We start from the raw sequence: 23115 nt of genomic DNA on the forward strand, positions 1-23115 counted from the left end.
GTTTACCGAACTAACTACAGACAAAACCACATCCCAACAGCGCCCTCCTGTGTGATCTACACCAGCAACCACTTGAGCAGTCACACAGCTGTGCCAATCCTCATTGCCACAGAAGTTCTTTATTAAGCAACAACTATGCTTTATTTTTAAAGGCAATGCAATTTCAAATCAGCTTGGAAAGAAAGTAAAAGTATTTAGACAAGTGCTATTGTTCAGAAAATACAGAACCACAAATGGATGTAAAGCATGCGGATGTACATGTGGAGTAACACTTCCACAATAATGGTGGGTTGCCTAATTCTTTCTCTGCAAGGGAAATGCTGTTTTTCCAACCCCTGACTCAACCAGAACGATCCCGAGGTGGCCTCAAAAATGGTCTACAGACAACCTGCACCAGAGTCATAAGAATCACCTGTGAAGCGTTTGTTAAACGTTCTAATACCTCGACCCCACTCCAGACCTATGGAAACAGACTCCCCAGGAATAAGACCCAGGAATCAGCACTGATATTAAACATTCACATGCCCAGTGAGGCTTGAGAACTGCCACCCTAACGCATTACAAATATAAAATGACTTTTCTGGGATTGGAAGGTAATCATTAATAAATGAAGGCTCACACATGCCTATGTATGGCTGAGTCCCTTTGCTGTTCACCTGAAACTACCACAATATTGTTATAATTGGCTATACCTCAACACAAAATAGGAGAAGGCAATGGCAACCCACTCCAGTACTCTTGCCTGGAGAATCCCATGGGCGGGGGGTCCTGGTAGGCTGCAGTCCATGGGGTCGCGAAGAGTCGGACATGACTGAGCGACTTGACTTTCACTTTTCACTTTCACGCATTGGAGAAGGAAATGGCAACCCACTCCAGTGTTCTTGCCTGGAGAATCCCAGGGACGGAGGAGCCTGGTGGGCTGCCGTCTATGGGGTCGCACAGAGTCGGACACGACTGAAGCGACTTAGCAGCAGCAGCAACACATAATGTTTTTAGTATTAAAAAATTTTTTAATTGAAATTTTAAAAAAATGAAGGATTAACTAACTTTGGTTAAAAGTGTTAATCGCTAGTTGTGTCCGACTCTTTGCAATCCCATGAACTGCAGCCACCAGGCTCTACTGTTCATGAAATTCTCCAGGCAAGAATACAGGAGTTTGTTGCAATTGCCTCCTCCAGGTGATCTTCCCTGCCCAGGTATCAAACCTGGGTCTCCTGCATTGCAGAGAGATTCCTTACCGTCTGAGCCACCAGGGAAACCCACTAACCTTTTTTAATGAAACTTAATTTGATCTCTGAACACTTGAATCATTTTTTATTTCATGTTTCAAAGACCAGAATTCTCTGCGCTGACATTTATAGCCTTACATTTAGTCTAACAATGGGTATCTGACTTGCTACAGGTGACAATGCAATGGCAGTACAGATTCACTACCAAATCTTTACTCTTCGTAGATGATCAATGCAATAGAAAGGTTGAGAAAACACACTGCTCTCCATTTCATCTACTTTGTCCAGTGGTTCTCTAGGTCACAGGGCAGGATTTCCACTAACTTAAATCTCAACTAAATCCCAGGCAGTGGTCTGCCAATGAAAAATTAATTTAACACCCCAAAGCACAGCTAAGCTCTTTCAGTCAGAATACATCCTGACTTGAGAAGGATCCAATTTCCTGGGTAGTTTCCAAAAATCATTCGAAATCCTATAAATTAAAAAATAATATAGATTTCTGACACTTTCTGAAACTATAATAAAAAGGTTTTTTTTAATATATTTCCTGAAAACAATACCATTGGAAAAACACTGGAGGCAGAGGGAGATCAGAATACAGTAAAGTTGGGTTTCATGTGCAGTTTAAAGGACAACCCTTTATTACTGTCACAATTTATGTTCTATGACATGAAAATCGGTGATATTGAAAGCAAAAAGGAGGAATTCCGCATGTAGTCTTTAAGTAGAATGTCACCTATCAATTTGGTGTTAGGCACTAGGGCTGGAATTGAAATCTGAAAATCTTGGATCAAGTTTTGGCTACACAAGCCTCTACGATTTAACCCTTGATCTTTGACTCAGCTTCTTTCCATATGTAAAACTGAGATAACACTAACTCTTCTACTGACTACATTCAGATATTAAAAGGGTAACAGCGATAACCTATTTGAAAGTAACTTGCAAGCTGTACCATCACTAACACAGGCTGGAAGCTCCACGCACCCTCAGAAACTGGCATAAGAGAAGTTATACTGCTCTGAACAGCCTGGACCTCAATCTAGGAGTCAGTCTTACTGGTTTTGAAAAGCCATTCTTCTCAAAGAAGTAAAAAAGCATTTTTATATTTAAATTCTGTGCAATTACTAAATTTCATATATCCAGAGATCAACTAATCAACCTCAAGCTAATGTTGTATGAAAAGAACCTCTGGGTTAATCTCACACTGGCTCTGTTCCATCAGGCACGCTGGTCACATCATGTATGAGAGATGTCTCAGAAATGCCGAGCTCTAGAATTCTACCATGCAAAACAATTCATAGTAGGCGCCTGGGTCTATTGATAAAAACAATCGTTTTTTATTTTCAAAAAAATTTTAAGGGGGGGTGGGGAGAATAGAGGAAGGGAAGAAGGGAAGGGTCATCAGGAGTGTGCAAATGTCACTAATGTAAGGTGGCCTGAATGTGGATCCTGCCCCTGTTACTTCTCGTCTGTGTAAAATTGATCAAATAACAGTCTTTCTTAAACCTGAACATCTTCCTCTATAAGATGGATATGATGGTACCATCTACTTCACTGAGGTATTGGGAAAAGTATATATTATGAAACTCATCTTTTTAGCACAACATCTTGTGCATTGTAAGGACTGAATAAACATTACTGATAATAGTAATAACTAAGTTATTACCTTTAAATAAGCTTCTAGACTGATGGGTCAAAGGAATATCCAGGACTAAAATATCTTAATTTCTAAAGAATAACTGAGAAATATCTCATGACACTCTGGATAGACAAAATGAAAATAAGACCAAAATGATGACATAAGTATACATATACCAAACACAATGACAGGTACGAAGCAGACACTCAATAAATACTGGCTGAACAGACTGGCAACAGGTTGAGAAAAAAACAAAAGTGTTTACAATCCATTAGCAAACCTCTGAAGCAGGCTAGACTAGCAAGCTTCACTTTTCACTCTTGACTGAAGACACTGATGTCATCTACATCTGTGTGCAGATGAAGCAAAACTGAGAGGGACAATTACTGTAATGAATGCAATTCAATAATATACTGACATGCTGGAAGAATGGATCAAAATTTAGACTTAAATAGGGAAAGGTAAAATACTCCAAACAATTACAGTTAAATTATTTTCTAACCAACAATCTTCGTTTATATGAAACTCATAAGAAAGTATTGGTACCAGGGTTTTCTTGGTCACAGGAAAATTAAACTCATCATTGAAAATGCTTAAGGAGACTATATGGATCATCTATCAGATATTTTTCAGAGACAAATCCTACTTTAGGTAAAAAAAAAAAAAAAAAAACCAAAAAACTTATCTGAACCATCTGTTTAATTCAGCAAGTATTTATAAAGGGTCTACAAGATGCCAGGCAAAAGGCTGGGGTCTGGAAATGTTCTGATGTCTGAGGCAAACTTGGTTCCTGCTGCCCCGAGAGAACTTCCTGGATAGTGGAACAATGATATGTAAACAGATGGATGATGCAACTTACTAAGAGAACAACAGAGCGCTGACCACAGAGCAGGGAGAGAAGAGAAGACTCCCTCAGCCTAGTGTTCAAAGAGAGGTGTTGGAAACTAGTTGTGTACTCCTGGGCTTCCCTGGTGGCTCAGATGGCAAAGAATCCACCTGGCATGTGGGAGACCTGGGTTCGATTCTAGGGTCAGGAAGATCCCCTGGAGGAGGGCATGGCAACCCACTCCAGTATTCCTGCCTGGAGAATCCCATGGACAGAGGAACCTGGTGGGCTACAGTCCATGGGGTCGCAGAGTCGGACACGACTGAGCGACTAAGCACAAGGAGAAAATTGCTGCAGGAAGTCAAATGTCTTATGTAAAGACCTGCTCTTCACTGCTCAGATAAGCATAAAAATGATGTACTAGAAAACTGAAAGGAGGTAAGTGTGACTAAAGAACAGAGTACACAGGAGGAAAGGGCTGGTGACAGGGTTAGAAAGGTGGTTCAGCTATGCAGCACCCCAAGAGCCCTACTAAAATCAGTATTTGAAGAATGATGGGGATCTGTGGAATGGTTTAAGAATGGAATAATCTGATTGGCCCTTTAAAACTATTAACTTTCTATAAAAAAGAGAACTTGATACATGATCAAAGCATGCTAAAATGCTTTGAGAAAGAAAAGGTGGTTAATAAATAGTACTTGTATGAGTAGATACTCATTTGGAAAAAAATTAGAATCCTATCATGTATAAAAATAAGTCATGTTATATTAAAGACCCAAGTATGAGAAGCAAAATGTTGAAGTGACTAGATGAAAATATATTCATGAAATAGGAGGAAAAAATTTATTAAGATGCACAATAATATGAAACTCAGTTCAGTTCCGTTCAGTCGCTCAGTCATGTCCGACTCTTTGCGACCCCATGAACCACAGCACGCCAGGCCTCCCTGTCCATCACCAACTCCCGGAGTTCACTCAAACTCATGGCCATCGAGTCAGTGATGCCATCCAGCCATCTCATTCTCTGTCATCGCCTTCTCCTCCTGCCCCCAATCCCAATATGAAACTAGACTGAACTAAACTAAAACAAAACATTCTGTATCATGACACTATTAAAAAAAGGTTATGACAAGTTACAATTATTGAGAAAAGATCACAGCAATGTTTACAATTACAAAAAGATTAGTAGCCATACTAACTATAAAGGACTCATAAATCAATAAAAAACACAATAGAAAAATATAGATAATTCACAAAGAAGAAACATGAATGGTCAGAAGCAAATGAAAAGATGTGCAACCTTACAAGTAGCCAATGTAAAGCAAATCAATGCCAAAATTAATTTCATTATACTCATTACACTGGCAGAAACTTTAAAATCTGAAAATACCAGCTGTTGATGAGAAAATGTGGAAACGGAAACACAGTACTGGTGGGTACAGCCACTCTGGAGAAACAATTTGGCAGTATCTAGTGAAACTGACTATGTACCTGCTCTGCAGCCAAACAGCCCCAATCATGAATACATACAGCAGAGAACGCCCTCACAGAGGCGTAAGAATATGTACTTCAGTGTGTTTTATAATGATAGAAATGAAGATGATTCTCAATTTTCTTCAATGGAGAAAGGATAAATAAATTGTAATATATACATACAATGAAATAAAATGAAAATAAACTGGATCTACATTTACTGACATGGAATAATCAAAAATGTTGAATGAAACTATAAGTTGCAGAGATGTTCACACAATATATATTTTTACATAAATCACTAAAACAAAGTACAGTGCTATATATTGCAGAAGTATAAAAATATGAAAGGAAGGATGCTCACCCACCTCAGGACAGTGGTTCCCTCCCAGTAGGAAGAAAGGAGAGACAGAACAGGATGGAGAACAAAAGAACAAAGAAGGGCACTACCATGAATGAACAACCTCCTGTTTCCTCAAAAGAAAAAATAAGTACTTCTCCACATGTTTGGAATTATTGCATGGTTAAAAGCATATTATTACATGTTACAAAATGGATGAACCTCAAAAACTTGCTAAGTGAAAGAAACCAGACACAGAGGTCATACATTATATGATTTCATTTACATGAAATATCTAAAGCGAGCTAAATGCACAGAGACAGGAAGCAAATTACTGGTTGCCAGGGGTTGGGGGAAAGCATGGGTTGGGGAGTGACTTAATGGATACAGGGTTTCCATTTGGGGTGATGGAATTAAACAGAGGTAATTATTGCACAACACTGTAAATGTACCAAATGCCACTGAATTATATGCTTGAAAATGGTTAATTTTATGTTATACAAATTTTAGTTCCTCAATTTAAAAGAAAATTGTTTTAAGCACATTACACTTTTAGGAGTAGAATAAGACTAAAAATATAATAATCAGTGAGGAGACTCTCAAACTAATTATGAGATGATTTGGCCTGAACTATGACAATGACAGAGAGTGCATTTAAAAAAAAAACGGATAAATTCAACAGCTGTTTTTCCAAGAGAAGTTTGTAACCAGCTGAATGAGGAGACAGAAGAATCCTGAGAAGTCAAAAGAGAAGGAAGATTTCTGATCTTCTTCTAGTATAAGCAGAGAGCATGCCATTCCCTAGGAAGGGCAACCCAGGAGAAGAAGCAAGTTTAACAGGAGAAGTATTAATTTGGTTTGGAATATGCTGACTAAGCAATGCCTATGGTCTGCACAAATGAAGCTATTTAGCAAGCAGCTCAGGAAAACCGAGTCTAGACTTACATATAGAGACCATGGGAATAGATTAGATTGCCCCAGCAATAAAATGAAAATAAAATGAAAACAAAAAGCTACAGTATAAAACCCTAAGGAATACCAACATCAAGATCCTCCAACAGAGACCTATAAGAGGCAGAAGCCAAGAAAACGTTTCACAAAGGAAAAGGGTAGTCAAAAAAGCCCCAAACTGCTGAGGTATCAAAATAAGCACTGAAGTAGGTCTTCAGGAATATGGTGGTCTTTAGAGATTTTAGTGAGAGCAATTTCCTGCCATGCTGCAGGAAAGTCAAGTAGAAAAAAACACTTCAAATGTTTAACAACCCAATACCCTCAAGATTAATGATATAGGTACCAATAAAATCAGAAACATTTCAGCGAGAAAGAACTTTGCCTAGAAAAGCACCAAGAAGGAAGAGATGACAGCTGATCCTCTTGAGGATTACAAAAAGCCACTTTCCACAGACCTGAAAACTACACTAGGGTTTCTCAAATTTTTCTACCAGAAAATTCTATCAAGAATACAAAAGCAAGTCATTACACAGCACTTACCTTCTCAGGGTAGGCAAGAACTCTAAGGTATAAAATTTGTTCTTAAAAATCCATCTAAATTGTGCATTTGACTCATAAAAACAGGAGTGTTTATTCTAACATAAAAGTGTTTCCTCTCATTTTCAATTAAAATTATTGTTCCAGAAAGGTGTTCCATGTTTATCGTGCAACTTCCCATATGGCCCTCCCACCATTCTCATACACACCATATGCATATACACACTATATCCTCCCACTTTGAGAAACATGGAGGGCATGCTTCATTTCCTCTGGAAATTTCTGCAGAAGGATCTGCTGGAGCACAAGGCTCATGAACTACTACATGACCTATAAACATTTCTTCCTTTCCCTTAAAACTATCTTCAGCCTTCAAAGTATGTTTCGTGGAACTGAATGGCTACATCCATGTGGAAAGGACTTTAATTATACCACTTCCTCATCTTTCTTGACAGCAGAGTCCTAATGTATCAAGTATTCTTTACATGGAGGTTGATCCAATGCTTTCAAATTACTTTTCTCTAAACCTTTCCCATTTATTTATCAAGGCACAGACATGGTTTGGTAAAGAAGTCCTTATGCCTTCAGGACAAAGACAGTTTCAGCCTAAATGAGGTCATTAAAACAAAACATCAAGTTCCCAGTGCCCTAAGATTCTAAGCCAATGACCTACAGAATGTTCCAGGTGATCTTAATTTCCCTGGCACAGCACAGTAACAGTACTGTAATACAATGCAAAATGTCTCTAAAGAGAAACTAGATACTGGCCTGAGTCTTGCCAATACACAGTTAAATAATACCAAAGTACCCTTTCATCTGAATACTGGGCTTCGTCACCCTTCCCAAGAATGAAAGTAATCTTCTACTATGAATGCGGGTTGACTGAAAAGCTTTTACTGGACTTAGTCCCTTAAAGCATACATGCTTTTTAACTGGCACACATGGGCTGGTAAGACTGAAAATGCTTACAAGGAGACCAAAGAGATAAGAACAGCACTTTTTCTGAGCAACGGTAATCCGGATTTAGAATGTGCTAATAGTGGTAAATCAATACTCAAAAGTTCATTCTGATGAGGATCTCTTTTAACATCTAACAATATCAGAACCTTCCCAGTAAGTAAACTAAATTTTACTTTCCTAAGTTTTCTTCCAAACTCTTTACCATTTATATTATCAGTACGTTTTTAAACACACCCTCATTCCTTCTCTCAATAATACCTACTTCCTCTGCCCCTTTCCCATGCATGAACTTATTCATTGTTTCATTCAGCAAAATTTACTGTTGTTGTTTAGTCGCTCAGTTGTGTCCAACTATTTTGACCCCATGGACTGCAGCATGCCACGCGTCCCTGTCCTCCACCATCTCCTGGAGCTTGCTCAAACTCATGTCCATCGAGTTGGTGATGCCATCCAAGCATCTCGTCCTCTGTCGTCCCCTTCTCCTCCTGCCGTCAAACCTTCCTAGCATCAGGGTGAGGGCCTATTAAATGCCAGACACTGCTCTATCTACTGGAAACTGAATAGCATATAAAACAAAGTTCCTGCCTTCAGAGGGCTTATATGCTAGTGGAAAAAGGCACTGGGAGAATAAACAGATACATGTATGAACGTATAATATACCAGCTGACAGTAAGTGCTGCTGCTGTTGCTGCTAAGTCACTTCAGTCGTGTCCGACTCTGTGCAACCCATAGACGGCAGCCCACCAGGCTCTGACGTCCCTGGGATTCTCCAGGCAAGAACAATGGAGTGGGTTGCCATTTCCTTCTCCAATGCATGAAAGTGAAAAGTGAAAGTGAAGTCGCTCAGTCGTGTCTGACTCTTTGTGACCCCATGGACTGCAGCCTACCAGGCTCCTCCGTCCATGGGATTTTTCCAGGCAAGAGTGCTGGAGTGGGTTGCCATTGCCTACTCCGGACAGTAAGTGCTAGAGAATAATTAAGCTGAATGAGGGAGAAAAGAGTACAGAGGTGACAGAAAGCAACATCAATCTTTGAATTCCATCTGAGCTAAAATTCATTTTTAATGGTCAATCATCCAATAAATCAATTAGGGCCCCTTAAAATGTAACCAAAAACTGAATTGTAAACCACCCAACTATTTGCTACTCAATCAGATTAATTCATTGTCTCAATTTCTGGACAGTTTATCAAAAATGCCAACACTCTTTCACTTAAATATACTTTGTTCAAAGTAAAACACTCAGAAAAATATGGGAGAAAAGTGTTAATTTTATTACACCTTGGCCAAACCAACATGCTGATGAGGTTTCGCATGACTTCTTTCCAAATTTTTTTATACAATAATTTTGTTTTATAATATACTCTATACTTTCATCAAAAGTTCAGGGATATATACTGTTTACAGTAGGCAAGACATGGAAGCAACCAACAGATGAATGGATAAAGAAGATCCCACACACACAATGGGATATTACCCAGACATAAAAAAGATGAAATAATGCCGTTTGCAGCAACATAGGTGGACCTATGATTATTATACTAAGTAAGCCAGATAGACAGATAAGTATTATATGATCGCACTTATATGTGGAATCTAAAATATAATACAAACTATGAACTTTTTTACAAAACATAAACAGACTCACAGACATAGAAACAAACTTACAGTTACCAAAAGGGGAAAGGACTAGGAGAGGGATAAATTAGGAGTCTGCGATAAGCGGACACAAACTACTATATATAAAATAAACAACAAAAGTCCTACTGTATAGCACAGGGAACTGTATTCAATACCGTATAATAAACCATATGGAAAAGAATATGAAAAAGAATATATATATTATAAATATATAGCTGAATCACTTTGCTGTATACCAGAAATTAACACACTGTAAATCAACCATAAATCAATTCTGAAAATTATAATCCTTCTAAATTAAATAATAAAAAAGGTTTAGGACTATAAATTTAGTGCATTCAATTTAAGGAAAATGTCAACCATATAACTGGAAAAGTTAGTCCTCATTCTCAAATCAACCAGACAAATCAGACTAATGTTCTATCAAATAAAGTCCAGCTTTACTTTTCAATTCAAATGGAGGGATCAATACACATTCTGAGAAAAAATATTTTAAAAACCAATAAAAATTAATTATCAAACGTGTTTTCTAAAGAAATAGCTGAAAGCACTCAAAATTAAAATAATCCAGAATTTAGAGTTCTGAGTAGTATGACGAAGTGCTAGGAAGGCCATGGAATTCCTTTGATAATTGTGTGAATGTACATTTACACCTTGATTTTCAGCTTTTGGATGTAATTTTTAACAATTAAGTATAAAATTAGAAATGGTTTTATTAACTATAGTATTCATCATGATAAAGTTTTCGTATGGTTTTAATGAAAGCAAAATGTATACATTTCTAAAAATTAGCTTAGTGTATTTTATTGATAATGTTGTCATTGTTTAGTCACCTAAGTTGTGTCCAACTCTTCTGGACCTCATAGACTGTAGCCCACCAGGCTCTTCTGTCCATGAGATTTCCCAGGCAAGAATACTGAAGTGGGTTGCCATTTCCTTCTCCTGGGGATCTTCCCAACCCAAGGACTGAACTCAAATATCCTGGATTATCAGGAGGATTCTTTACCACTGAGCCACCTTGGGAGCCCATTTGATTAATAGAAAGTGAAACACTAATGTATTTTATGATTAAATAGGTTGGGAATTGACTGGAATGAATAGCTCATTATACAATTTGATAAAATACCACAATACTAAGTAAGACACATAAAAGCTGAAAGAAATCATGTATAAATTATATCCGTGAGACGCTGCGGCATACAATCCAAGACTGCCCTTTTCAGGACTGAAGGACTAATTCTCCCAGCTGTTACAGTGTCAGCCACCAAGACGGGGCTAAGGGTCGGGGGTGGGGCAGGCGAAATATCAGACACGACTGAGTGACTGAGGACTAGGGCTTCCCAGATGGCGAAGCGGTAAAGACTCCGCCTACCAAGGCAGGCGCTGAGAAGGCCCCCTGAAGGGGGAAGTGGCACCCCACTCCAGTATTCTTGCCTGAGGAATCCCATGGACAGAGGAGCCTGTGGGCTCCAGTCCATCGGGTTGCAGAGTCAGACATGACTGAGCGACTGAGCACACACCGGCATGCAAATCTTCCCCATCTGTCACTGCTCTCAGCTGAAGAGTCACCATGTTCAAGCTCAGGTCCCTGCTGAGCGGCCTCTGAGCCCTAATTCTGAACAATTCTATGGGCCCTTTGCAACTCTAGCGCCTATGAGATCAGCTGATGCTTCTGCTGTGGCTGCACTGCAGCCCACCTTGTCCTGTGCTCATCCCACAGACGGTGTTTCCAAGTGACCTGAGCCCCAGCATATTTCCTGCAGGCAAACCTAGGTTCCAAGTGGGCTCCCCAGGGAACTTCCCTCAGAACCCACGTAGTAATATATATATCAGGTGTTTGTACATGCATTTTCTTTCAGCTGTGGATATGTCTCAAGTGTTTAGAACAGTGGAAAATACACATAAATTACATTTAAATACATCACAAAAGGCCATTTTCAGCATTCAGTATTTCCCACTGATGTACTCGCTATTTGCTTTGTTCTTAGGAAACTCTCCCTCAAAAGTTATATATTCTTTGACAACAGTCAGGAGAGGGAAGAACTAAGTCAATAAATGTAAACTGAAAAACAGAAAAAGTGAAAATTGTCATTACTCCCATCATATATCTGAATTCAGAATGTTTCAACACCAGCCAAAATCCTTATTTCTAACCATGTTGCCCCTTAACAAAAATATAAGGCATGAAAAGACAAGAACCCCTTCTGATTTGCTGCACTCTGATTAATCATTAAAGGAAGCTTTCCCTGTCTGTGATGCCCTGGAGGTCTGCGTGCCCCAGGGTGATGCACCAAGTGAGACAGTTACTGTGAACCCAGGTAGTTGTTAGGGAGAAGTACACATGGAGGATGAGGACCTGGAAACTAGTTATCTTAAATCTCTGAGTTTGTAAATCTCTTGGAAAGTCTTTCTGTATATCCAAAGGGTCTATGTCTCCCCATTTCTATATCATAGCACTGGCCTAAATCATTCTTCGATGACATTAATAGGTAATAATTTAAAACACTTGCTATAATAACAGGGCTTCCCAAGTAGTACTACTGGTAAAGAAGCAGCTTGCCAAAGCAAGAGACAGAAAAGACATGGGTTTCATCCCTGGGTTGGGAAGATTCCCTTGGGGGAGGAAATAGGATCCCACCCCAGTATTCTTGCCTGGAGAATCCCATGGACAGAGGAGTCTGATGGGTCACAGTCCATACGGTCACACAGGTTCGGACACAACTGAAGTAACTTGGCATGCACACGCTGGTGGTTCAGATGGGAAGGAATCTGCCTTCAATGCAGGAGACCTGGGTTCAATCCTTGGGTCGGGAAAATCCCCTGGAGGAAAGCATGGCTACCCACTTCAGTATGCTTGCCTGAAGAACTCCATGAACAGAGGAGCCTGGCAGGCTACAGTCCATGGGGTCACAAAAAGTCAGACATGACTGAAGTGACTTAGAACGCATGCATGCACGCTGTAATAACATCTACCCCTTGCTCTGAGAGACTCACATTAAAAATCCAACTCATATATACACTTAATTTTTTTTCTAAATGTGTAGATTTTAAGCACACAATAAACTGGAAGTGTAACAATCCACCATGTACTTTTCACTTTTAATTCCATTAAATGAGAATAATGATTAAAATCAGAAATATGTCCACTAATTCCATTTCTTTTCTAAGTCGCTTCAGTCGTGTCCAACTCTGTGCGACCCCATAGACGGAAGCCCACCAGGCTCCCCCGTCCCTGGGATTCTGCAGGCAAGAACACTGGAGTGGGTTGCCATTTCCTTCTCCAATGCATGAAAGAGAAAAGTGAAAGTGAAGGCACTCAGTCGTGTCCGACTCTCCGCGACCCCATGGACTGCAGCCTACCAGGCTCCTCCGTCCATGGGATTTTCCATAATCAAAATTTCCTATGTGCATAATGAGAGAAAAAGATATGTACTGCTAAAATCCCACAGGTCTACAAACCTAGCATATAAGTTTTTTGTAAATAGAATCTGTTAACAAAATTAGAAATACGTTTTAATGTTTTAAAATTTGATGAAGAGGAAAAATATGACTGACAATGATTAGAATAACTATGCCAAATGTAGTTTGCTAAATTGGTTTTAACTATTTATCTTCAATAATCCATTTACTCATTAATTCTTTCCTTAAAAGAATCCAAGAACAATAAAAACCACAGCATTTTATTTGGAGAGAAAAACAATAACTAGAGCAAATACCTAAATGAGACAGTTCAGATCATGGTAACTATGTCCAAGGAAATATACTAGGAAATGTGATAGGATGGGGAAAGAAAGTGTGGAGGGATACTTTAGGAAGACTTGTCAAAAAAGGGCTCTTTGATGAGATGATCTTACGCTAGGATCTAAAGAATAAAGAGGAGTCAGCTTTGTAAGTAACCAGGACAAAACAGTTCCAGATGGAGAAAACAGCCAAGCCCAAGACTGAGGTAGGAAAAAAAGCCTGCCAAGTTCACATTCAGGCAGGACTGTCCCTCTCCAGTGGTTAGAACACGAAGAGTAGAATGCAGGTGAGGTTCAAGACATGGACAGAAAGCAAACTGCTTAGGAACCTGTAGGCCAAGGCAGAATTTTAAATTTTCTCATAAGCTATCAAAAAGCTTTCAACCAGGGAGTGACATAATGTGATCTACATTTTAAAAAGTTCATTTCTAGCAAGTATATGGAAAATGGACCACAAGAGGCTAAAGCAGAAGCAAAAGGAGGCCATTTAAAATGTTCCAAGGTGTCAGAAGACAGAGGTTCAAGTTGGGATGGCAGCAGCAGAGATGGAGAGGTTATGGATTCAAGTTTATTGGGATGAAAGATGTAGCAGTACTTGAAAGAAGGCCAGAAAGAGGACTCCCTGGTTTTTGACTTGAATGATCAAACAGATGACTTGAGCAAGCGGAGTTTAGAAAAGGACATAGAAGTTATAAGCCCCTCAAACCCTTTAAGCCAAGCATAATCAAGTGCATAATGAACCTAGGCCAGTCTCCACTGTTCGTATCCAATCTTATAGCTTATTTCTAAGTGTAAATACAATTTCACCACACAAACTGACCCCTTCCAGATATGATACTTTTCTGACTTCCTCTTATTTGGATCTAGATGCATGGATGCACAATGTCAAGTTTAAAAGCCCCTTCCTGTCCCCATCATCTCTGTAAAGTCGGCTCCTGTGCACCTTGCCCCACGGCACCCAAACGTTTTCTTCGTCAAAGGAGGTGTGGTAACCACGTGAGAAGATCTAAGACTGAAAGGGAAATGCTTGGGCCAAAGGGATCAAAAAAGCCCGCTAAGACACCTGTCTACTATGCAATCATAGTATTAATATTCCAAGAGCCATTAGAATCACTTGCTCTAGGAACAGAATAAAATTGTAGCACTCAGGGGCCCAGAAAGTGTGGGCAATAGGCTAATATCACATCACTCAGCAGCAGGACCCTATTAAAAACTAGGTTTGTGGATTCCCAGTCCAGTATCTTTCAATTACATCATATGCCCCTACATCTTTCTATGGAAATGGTATTAGGAAATGGTGCAGAGGATGGTGTAAAGCTACCATTTGGAGGCGCAATCGTGGGTTCAAAAACTTTAACTGGCTCCCTAGTTACCAAATAATCATATCTAGCATTTTATGTGCTCAGTCACATCCAACTCTTTGCAACCCCATGGACTATATGTAGCCTGTCAGTCACCTCTGTCCACCTGGAATTTTCCAGGCAAGAATACTGGAGCAGGTTGCCATTTCCTCCTCCAGAGGATCTTCCCAACCCATGGATTGAAGAAGTCTCCTGAGTCTCCCTTACTAGCAGATGGATTCTCTACCACTGCACCACCTGGGAAACCCCATCTAACATTACAGCTATGGAAAAAATACAAGTGAATAAATAGCCAACTTATAAACGATCTTTCAGAATGGATGGAAACATCTGTAAACTGCCAATAGTTAAAAATGGCAATCCTGCTATTTGTGTTTATTCTCTCCATGGCTTCGAAAACTACTCAACAAATGCAACCAAAGGGAAGGACAAGAAATAAAAGATACTTTTCCTATGTCAGCTCTCCCATTAGACTTCTAACCTGATTCTGAAAGTCTCCCTTCTGCTCACTTTCTTTGGCAAAGGCCTGTGGCCACTTCCTAAGTTCTGCATTGAGCTAGTCCTTACCGAGAATGCCGAAAGGACAATTCCCAAGTCTGCTTATCCTTGCTCAGATACTCATACAATGGAGTTTATTACTATTCCATATAAACTGACATGTTTCAAAGCAACTCCATAAGACTGCAGAAAGCTTTTTTATATTAATTAAGATCCACATTTATATTGAACCATGAATGACTCCAATTTTCCTTCTCTTGAAAGAAATATATACCCCTAGGGAAAAACAAACTAGAAGCTGAGCTTTCAAAGAAGTAAAAAATAAAAGTCATGTTGCAGATAAAGGTTGGACTGCAAATGTATCATGCAAATTAACTAAAAATTAGAGGCAAACTTCAAACTAGAAATAAAATCTTGACAAGCAGATCTGCTAGGGGATTTAAGTTTTAAAACAGGAAGAGACAGCTGTTTTCTGTTACAGTCGAAGGTATCTAGCACGAAGTAGGGAGGATCCTGAGTTGATAGTTCCTGTCCTCAGAAGCCAAGGGACCTCAATAAGATGCAGGCTTAGAACAAACAACAAGGAACAAGGAAGATGACCATCACTGAAGGGTGTCATCAGCTGAAACCATTGTCAAGTAAACTCCCTTCAAGTGAATTAAGTGATTTGAGGTAAAGGAGCTGGATCCTGTGAACTGCACAGTTATGTCAGACAAACTAATCGGTGGGTTACCATGTATCATTCATATATTACAAGAATTTGTGTGTCCACTGTTTTTTGTTTGAGCTTTTTTTCCCTAGGGCACTAGTTGTTCATTATTTCCTCCCCACCTCCATACATTATACCTACGGAACTTGCACTTCCTCCTACTCACAGAATTTGTTCCATAACCTTTGCTGAGTGAGCAGCGGTCCAGGTCCCTTGTGTCACTTTGGCCACAGCTGACTGAATAAGAGCTGGACATACTGGGCTAACAGCTCTCTCCAAATATGCTCTCCAGTCAGTCACCACGTGCTAAACCAGCAACAGGAAGAAATAGTTATTCCAATAAGGGTGGCCACTTGGGGCCACATGCAGTGACATGCAATCAAGACAAGCAAGACCATAGGGAAATATCAGAGGATGATATGGATTTAGAAAAAGAAGCAGAGACTATGTGCTATGTTTATGGGAAAATAAAGAGAGAGAATGGAGAAAGTGGCTGCCTTGATTTTTGCTGGCTTTCTGATTCCCAATTCCAGTCTCTCATGAGATCAATGAACTTTTGGCCTTCAGGTACTATACCATAACCTTTCAAACTAGTTCACATGAGGCTCTATTCACCCCAAACAATCAATACCTGGATAAAATACCAACTAAAGTCCTTTTGTAATATTTCTACCTTTTCTCAACTAAATAAAATTGTCTGCAATCTTAAAAGGTCTAATTGCTCCAGAGCCTGAAGGCAGCAGAGAATAAGAGTACCCCTAATTCTGTATATATGTTAAAGAAAAAAAAAAGAAGTCAAATCCCATGCCCTTCACCAGGATATTATTATTCAGTGAATTTTACAAAAAGCCCCAGTATCTATATTTTTAATCAGCATCCCTGCTGATTCTGAGAAAAGTGGTCCAGTGAGAAGTACTGTTCTAAAGCCTGCTTCAATATTGCTACAAAGATCTGGGCACTTTCAAATTTCTCCCAGGGAAAATTATATTCATCAAGTGCCAACATTCAAAAGTAGCATTCTGCTGCTGGAAACACGTATTTGTTTGAAACCCCAATAGGAGCAAGTATTGTTTCTGTATATTTGCTGCAAATATATGAAATTTCCATTTCATTTTACATAGTATAGAATTTTGTAAAAGAGTCTGGAGGGCCTAAACACAACGTATAATGCTGTTTCCGTGAATTCAAACAGCCAAAGACCTAGTTTAAAGATTCTGAAGTATAACCAGTTTGTAATTTAAGGATTTCATGTATCATTCCAACTTAGAAAATTTGATTATGAAGGATATTAAGTGATACCAAGAAAATTTTTCACATGCAGTTCAGCTGGTAAAGAATCCACCTGCAATGAAGGAAACCCCAGTTTGATTCCTGGGTTGGGAATATCCCCTGGAGAAGGGAACAGCTACCCACTCCAGTATTCTGGCCTGGAGAATTCCACAGACTGTATAGTCCATGGGGTCACAAAGAGTCAGACATGACTGAAAGACTTTCACTTTTCAAGGAATTTTTATTTTTGTTAGGGAACAATGGCCTGTTGGTTAAATAAGAAAATGTAGTTTTCAGCAGTGCATACAAAACTAGGTAGGGATACAATGACAGGATATCCAGAATTTACTTTTTTTTAAAGTAATTTATTGTGCTTCAACAAATACAATAAAAATTTCAAAAAAAGAATAGCTGAAATAAATGAGACAAAATCTTGATAACTGCTAAATCTGGAAAATGAGAATGGGGAGTAGAGTTCTTTGCTTCTTCTTCTATGTATATTGGAGAAATGAATATGTAAATTTGGATAATGCAGCAGCCACATAAGAACCACACATACAGGTTTAGCACTGCACAAATTAAAATCACTAATGACATCATGAAGGAATGATATCAGAGACCCTTTCATTGGGGACAGAGGTGAACTTGATAGTCCTGGACATATGAGAAGAAAACAAAAATCAAAGGCAGAGCATATGGAAAAGAATTTTTTTAATTATTTGGAAGATATTTTTATTTTACTAAAATATACAAAAAGGTTTAATTCAATATAAAATAGACCAGAAATAGTGTGGAGAGGGACAAACACATACAGAAATGACACTTTTTGATTTCCCTTTATCTAAACTGTGGAAGCATGGACAAATCACTTCTGAGTTTTGTACTTCTTTAAAAGAAAATCTTATGATGTGGATGACAGATAAACTTCCTGGCCTCAGTGTGCCTGTGGACTGTAAACTACACATGAAATCCACTTATTAATAACACTGATAAAACTTACTTGATGTAGGCCAATGATTTGATAGATTTTTCGTATCAGTTTTAGGGAGAAGACAGAGAAGAAAGCTAGAGAGGGAAGAAAACACAAAAAGACTGCTATAGTCAAGGAAAGAAAAAGAAAAAGGAATCCAGATCTTTAGGTGGATATCAACAAACAGCATTTGCTGCCTCAGCTTTTGTATTATGGGGAGAGTTATAACTACCAACAACTGATACAGGTTTATTACTTTGCTATTCTTACAGTTCTCAGTTTCTGTGGATACTGTATGTTCCTTAAAAGGGGGCTGTCTATGCTTCAAGAAATCCAATTTTCAGGATCTAGCTGTGATAACATCAGCTACATAACATTTCTTTGCCTCAACTTACTTATCTGTAGGAGACTGTTTCACCAGCTTGTCTCAAAGATTTCTTCCAGCTTGAAACTTCCATGACACTGTTTCTCACAGCTGATTTTTTATCTTTAAAATCTTCAGTGGCTTTATTTTGAATTAGTTATCCTACACAGTCCTAGAAAGCAATGAGCCAGAGCAACTACATAAACTGAGTCCAAGTACAAAAATAACCTGGGGGTAGGCAAACTTGAGAAAAGAACTGATTCTTTTGCAAAGGCTAAAGATATTTTTTCCCTTTCTTCAAATAATAAGTGCTCAGGTATGATTTCCTGGTAAATTTTAATCAGAAATAGAAAAAGAGAAAGATACCTAAATTCATAAGTGACTTTTCATATAAAATTTAAATTGCAAGTAACTTTTCTGGATCATGTATATGGAGGGCACACTTTAAATCTGCTTTATTGGCAAATTTATTGAAGAAATATACCCAGCTATTATTATTTTTAAAAAAGGTTGGGGGGAAGAATAAAGAATCCAGATTCTATCCCAATCTAGTTCTTATTTTAAAATAAAAATATTGAAAGCATATAGTACTGTATACTTTGAGACATTTTATTTGCACAAAGAGATACAGCATATTCTATTTGTGGCATCAGTTCATTTTTCCACTCATGCATTATGTAGACATCGCAAATTGTAAAAAACAAAAAAAGTATCTATGGCCTGTAAAATGGTTTTTGACTGTGGTTTTGAAAGGCCACATGAGATTTAACATTGCCAGTCTGGATTCTTTCAAACTTTCTGGTCATTTATTTCTGAGTAACAAGTGCAATTCTTCACTTTTTCTATGGGGGGAAAAGAATTGCTAAAATGACTGGAATGGTTAAACAAAACAAATCAAAGAAAGACTATAAAGAAATGAGACATCGTGTCTTATGATGTTTTCAGCCATAAACAATAGTCAATAGAAACCTAGTACATCATCTCAACTGAAGGTCAGAGATAATTGGGCCTGAAATATCATCTTGTAAAGGGGTAAACCGTGTCACAAAGAGCTTGGGGGAGTTACTGCCATAGAGTCCATCTGTCCCCAAAATCTCCCTCATTCCAAAGAACTAAGCATATAGAAAAGAATAAAAAAAAAGGATCAGTTCTAAAAGCAAAGTCTAGGTGCAGAAAAGAGAACAAAAAGAATGCAAGAGATTTCCCTGGCAGTCCCTGTGTTAAGTCACTTCAGTCGTGTCCAACTCTTTGCGACCCAGTGGACAGTAGCCAACCAGGCTCTTCTGTCCATTGGATTCTCCAGGAAAGAATATTGGAGTGAGCCGCCATGCCCTCCTCCAGGGGATCTTCCCAATACAGGGATCGAACCCACATCTCTTATGGCTCCTGCATTGGCAGGCAGGTTCTTTACCACTAGTGCCACCTGGAAACCCTGCCCTAGTGATCCAGTAGCTAAGATCCACTTTGCAATGCAGGTGATGTAGGTTCAATCCCTGGTCAGGAAACTAAGATCCCACAACTAGAGAGCCCTCAAGCCACAACTTCTGAGTCTGAGCACTCTAAAGCCCATGCCCCACAATGAGAGGCCTCCGCACCTCAAGGAAAAGTCCCTCTGCAGCAACAAGAGAAGCCCTTGTGTGCTGCAACTAGAGAAAGCCCGTGCTCCTCAACAAAGATCCCACAGGCTGCAACGAAGACCAGGCACAGCCAAAATAAAAGAACGCACAAAGGAGCCTTCTTGCCCAGCTCTAGGACACCCTTCTCGTCATGGAAATCCCAACTCTTGGCACCAAGGAAGAGATGAGCAGGGAGGGCACTTCTCCGATTGGAGTACCCTTGGGACTGGTCCCTAGGATTCAGGCCAGAACTCTGCTCGGGTCACAGCACAGCTGTCTGTGTGGGTGCAGGGCTCTCGCTGAAGGTCACTGTGGGACAGGACATAAAGGCCTAAGTAGGGAACTGGTCGGAGTAAAGCACAGCGTAGCACCCTTCTCCCACTTTGCCAATCTGCTGAGCCAGATCTGGAGAAATACTGTCATGCAGAATCAGATGTTCTACTCTGGATGGCGACTACCCACACTTGGGCCACACTCTGACTTGACCCTGACACGTACACCCACTCTCTTTCTCTGTTTTCTTCCTCTATTAACCTAATCATAAGATGTTTATTCTCTCTTTGTTCAAAAGAAACCCTGCCCCTTCGACTCATCTGGTAGACACAGGCTTTCTCCCAGTGTTCAATCACGAATTTAAAGCCAGAGTAAACCCAGGCCTTTCTCCCGCTTCTTCCTTTCCTCTGTTCATCTCCTAATGCTTAACCTAGCCCTAACTTTTGATAAACACCCTTTTTAATTTAATTATTTTTTTCTTTTATTTTGTGGCTGTACTACACAGTATGTGGGATCTTAGTTCCCCAGTCAGATAGAACTCATGTCCCCTGCTTTGGAAAAAAATCAATTTTTCCATTACTATGATACACAAACAAATCTATCATCCATATTCCCATCTTATATCTTAACCCAAACACACATTACTGAAGCCATCACAGATAGTAAAAGTGCAGAAAACAGGAAAGAGAACAATAGCGGGGAAAAATAATCAACCATCTTCTCTCTTTTCATTAACCCTCTCCTTATGGCAAGCATCTGACTGTTTAAATTTGTTGCTTCTATCCTTGGAAGAAAAGCTATGACAAACCTAGATAGCATATTAAAAACCAGAGACATCACTTTGCTGACACAGGTCTGCATAGTCAAAGCTATGGTTTTTCCAGTAATCATATCAGGATGTGAGAGTTGGACCATAAAGAAGGCTAGACACTGAAGAATTGATACTTTCAAACTGTGGTGCTGGAGAAGACCCTTGAGAGTCCCTTGAACAGCAAGGAGATCAAACTAGTCAATCCTAAAGGAAATCAACCCTGAATATTCACTGGAAAGACTGATGCTGAAGCTGAAGCTCCAATGCTTTGGCCATCGGATGCAAAGAAAAGACTCACCGGAAAAGACCCTGATGCTGGGAAAGATTGAAGGCAAAATCTTCAATCTTCTGAAAGGGGCAGCAGAGGATGGCATATGGGGGCAGAAGTGGGCAGATAGTTGGATGGTTGGATGGCATCACCAAGTCAATGGACATGTATGTGTATGTATGTGAAAGTCACTCAGTTGTGTCCGAGTCTTTGCGACCCCATGGACTAAACAGTCTGTGGAACTGTTTTCTCCAGGCCAGAATACTGGAGTAGCTAGCCGTTCCCTTCTCCAGGGGATCTTCCCAACCCAGGGATCGAATCCAGGTCTGTCACATTGCAGGTGGATTGTTTACCAATTGAGGCACAGGGAAGCCCAAGAATACTGAAGTGGGTAGCCTATCCCTTCTCCAGGGGATCTTCCCAACCCAGGAATTGAACTGGGGTCTCTTGCACTGCAGGTGGATTCTTTACCAACTGAGCTATTAAGGAAGCCCCCAGTGGCCATGGGTTTGAGCAAATTCTGGGAAATAGTAAAAGACAGGGTAGCCTGGTGTGCTGTTTGTTGTACATGGGGTCACAAAGAGTCGGACACGACTTAGCGACTACAAACAACCCTTGCAAGAACAAGGTACATCTCCCTTAGTGAAGCTTCTCTTTGTTTGCTGATTCAAGACTGGAATAAGTATATTCAGAAGAGATGGGATTAACCCAGGAAACACTTTTTTTTTTTTTTAATATATAGTTGTGATGCATCTCCCCACAGCTGCTTGGTTCTTGAAGTTTAATTGCTCAAGTCAGCTCCAAACTAGAAACTTGACAGAAAATCATAAAAATTAAGTCCATAAGCTAATCATCACTTACAAGTCATCTGCCTTCTGTAGTCAGAAACGTCTAAACTGAGGGATTCGCTGAAGTGAAAGAAAACCTATGGAGTCCAGAACTCCATTTACCTTTCGCCACAGATTCACCATTATCAATTTCCTTTAGTAAATAAGGTTGGCTTGGGTTGAAAATATGAAAGATTAAAGAAGGTATTAAAGGAAGTGGTCAATTCCCTTCTAACTCTAAATCACTACCCGCTCTTCCAATTTCTGAGTTAAAATTGATCAATTGTTATCATATATAACTCCCCACTTACAATGTGAATAATAATAGCTCCTAGGCTCTGTACTTCACATATATTCTTTCATTTAATCCATTCCAAAAGCCTGAGGAGTATGTTTCAATGTCCCCACTATACAGATGTGAAAAGTGAGACCCTAAAGGAAACTAATGGCAAAGAACTATGTCAGTTAATAGTTATTTAAAATAGGCCATGCTAATCTTTTGCTAATATTGTAAGTTATTGAGTATCTTAAAGATTATATGGATATAGAACTTCTAAGATTTTTTTAGTTAGAACATTTTTAAATGCATACCTGTTTTTTCCTTGAATTTGCTTTGGGAAACAGGCCTGCTGACAACACAGATGTAAATGGAGAGCAGCATAGCTCAGGAAAAGGGTTTGGAATAGATGGCATTTCCAGAACATCAAGATCTTTCTTTTTTCTCCTACACCGAGAGAACATAGGATGTAATTTACATAAAACGGAATGTAAAATATAATTGCTGTAAGGATTAAAAAGTTAAGGCCAAAATGCCCC

General features: G+C 39.3%; 1 protein-coding gene across 2 annotated transcripts in view; it reads right to left on the reverse strand.

Moving 5' to 3' along the window:
• Positions 1 to 23115, reverse strand: part of GRB14 (growth factor receptor bound protein 14) — a 127263-nt gene that overhangs the window by 102670 nt on the left and 1478 nt on the right. Inside the window, exon 2 of one of the 2 annotated variants that reach the window (XM_055397921.2) lies at positions 22891 to 23023. In XM_055397921.2, coding sequence (XP_055253896.2) covers positions 22891 to 23023 — 133 coding nt within the window. Of the gene's footprint in view, positions 1 to 16067; positions 16192 to 22890; positions 23024 to 23115 lie in introns of those variants that run through there. The other variant, XM_055397922.2, reaches the window with a different exon arrangement.

Source organism: Moschus berezovskii, chromosome 2, assembly GCF_049115385.1.
Source record: "Moschus berezovskii isolate FMDL1 chromosome 2, NW_MosBer_1.0, whole genome shotgun sequence".
Classification (NCBI taxonomy): Eukaryota; Metazoa; Chordata; class Mammalia; order Artiodactyla; family Moschidae; genus Moschus; species Moschus berezovskii.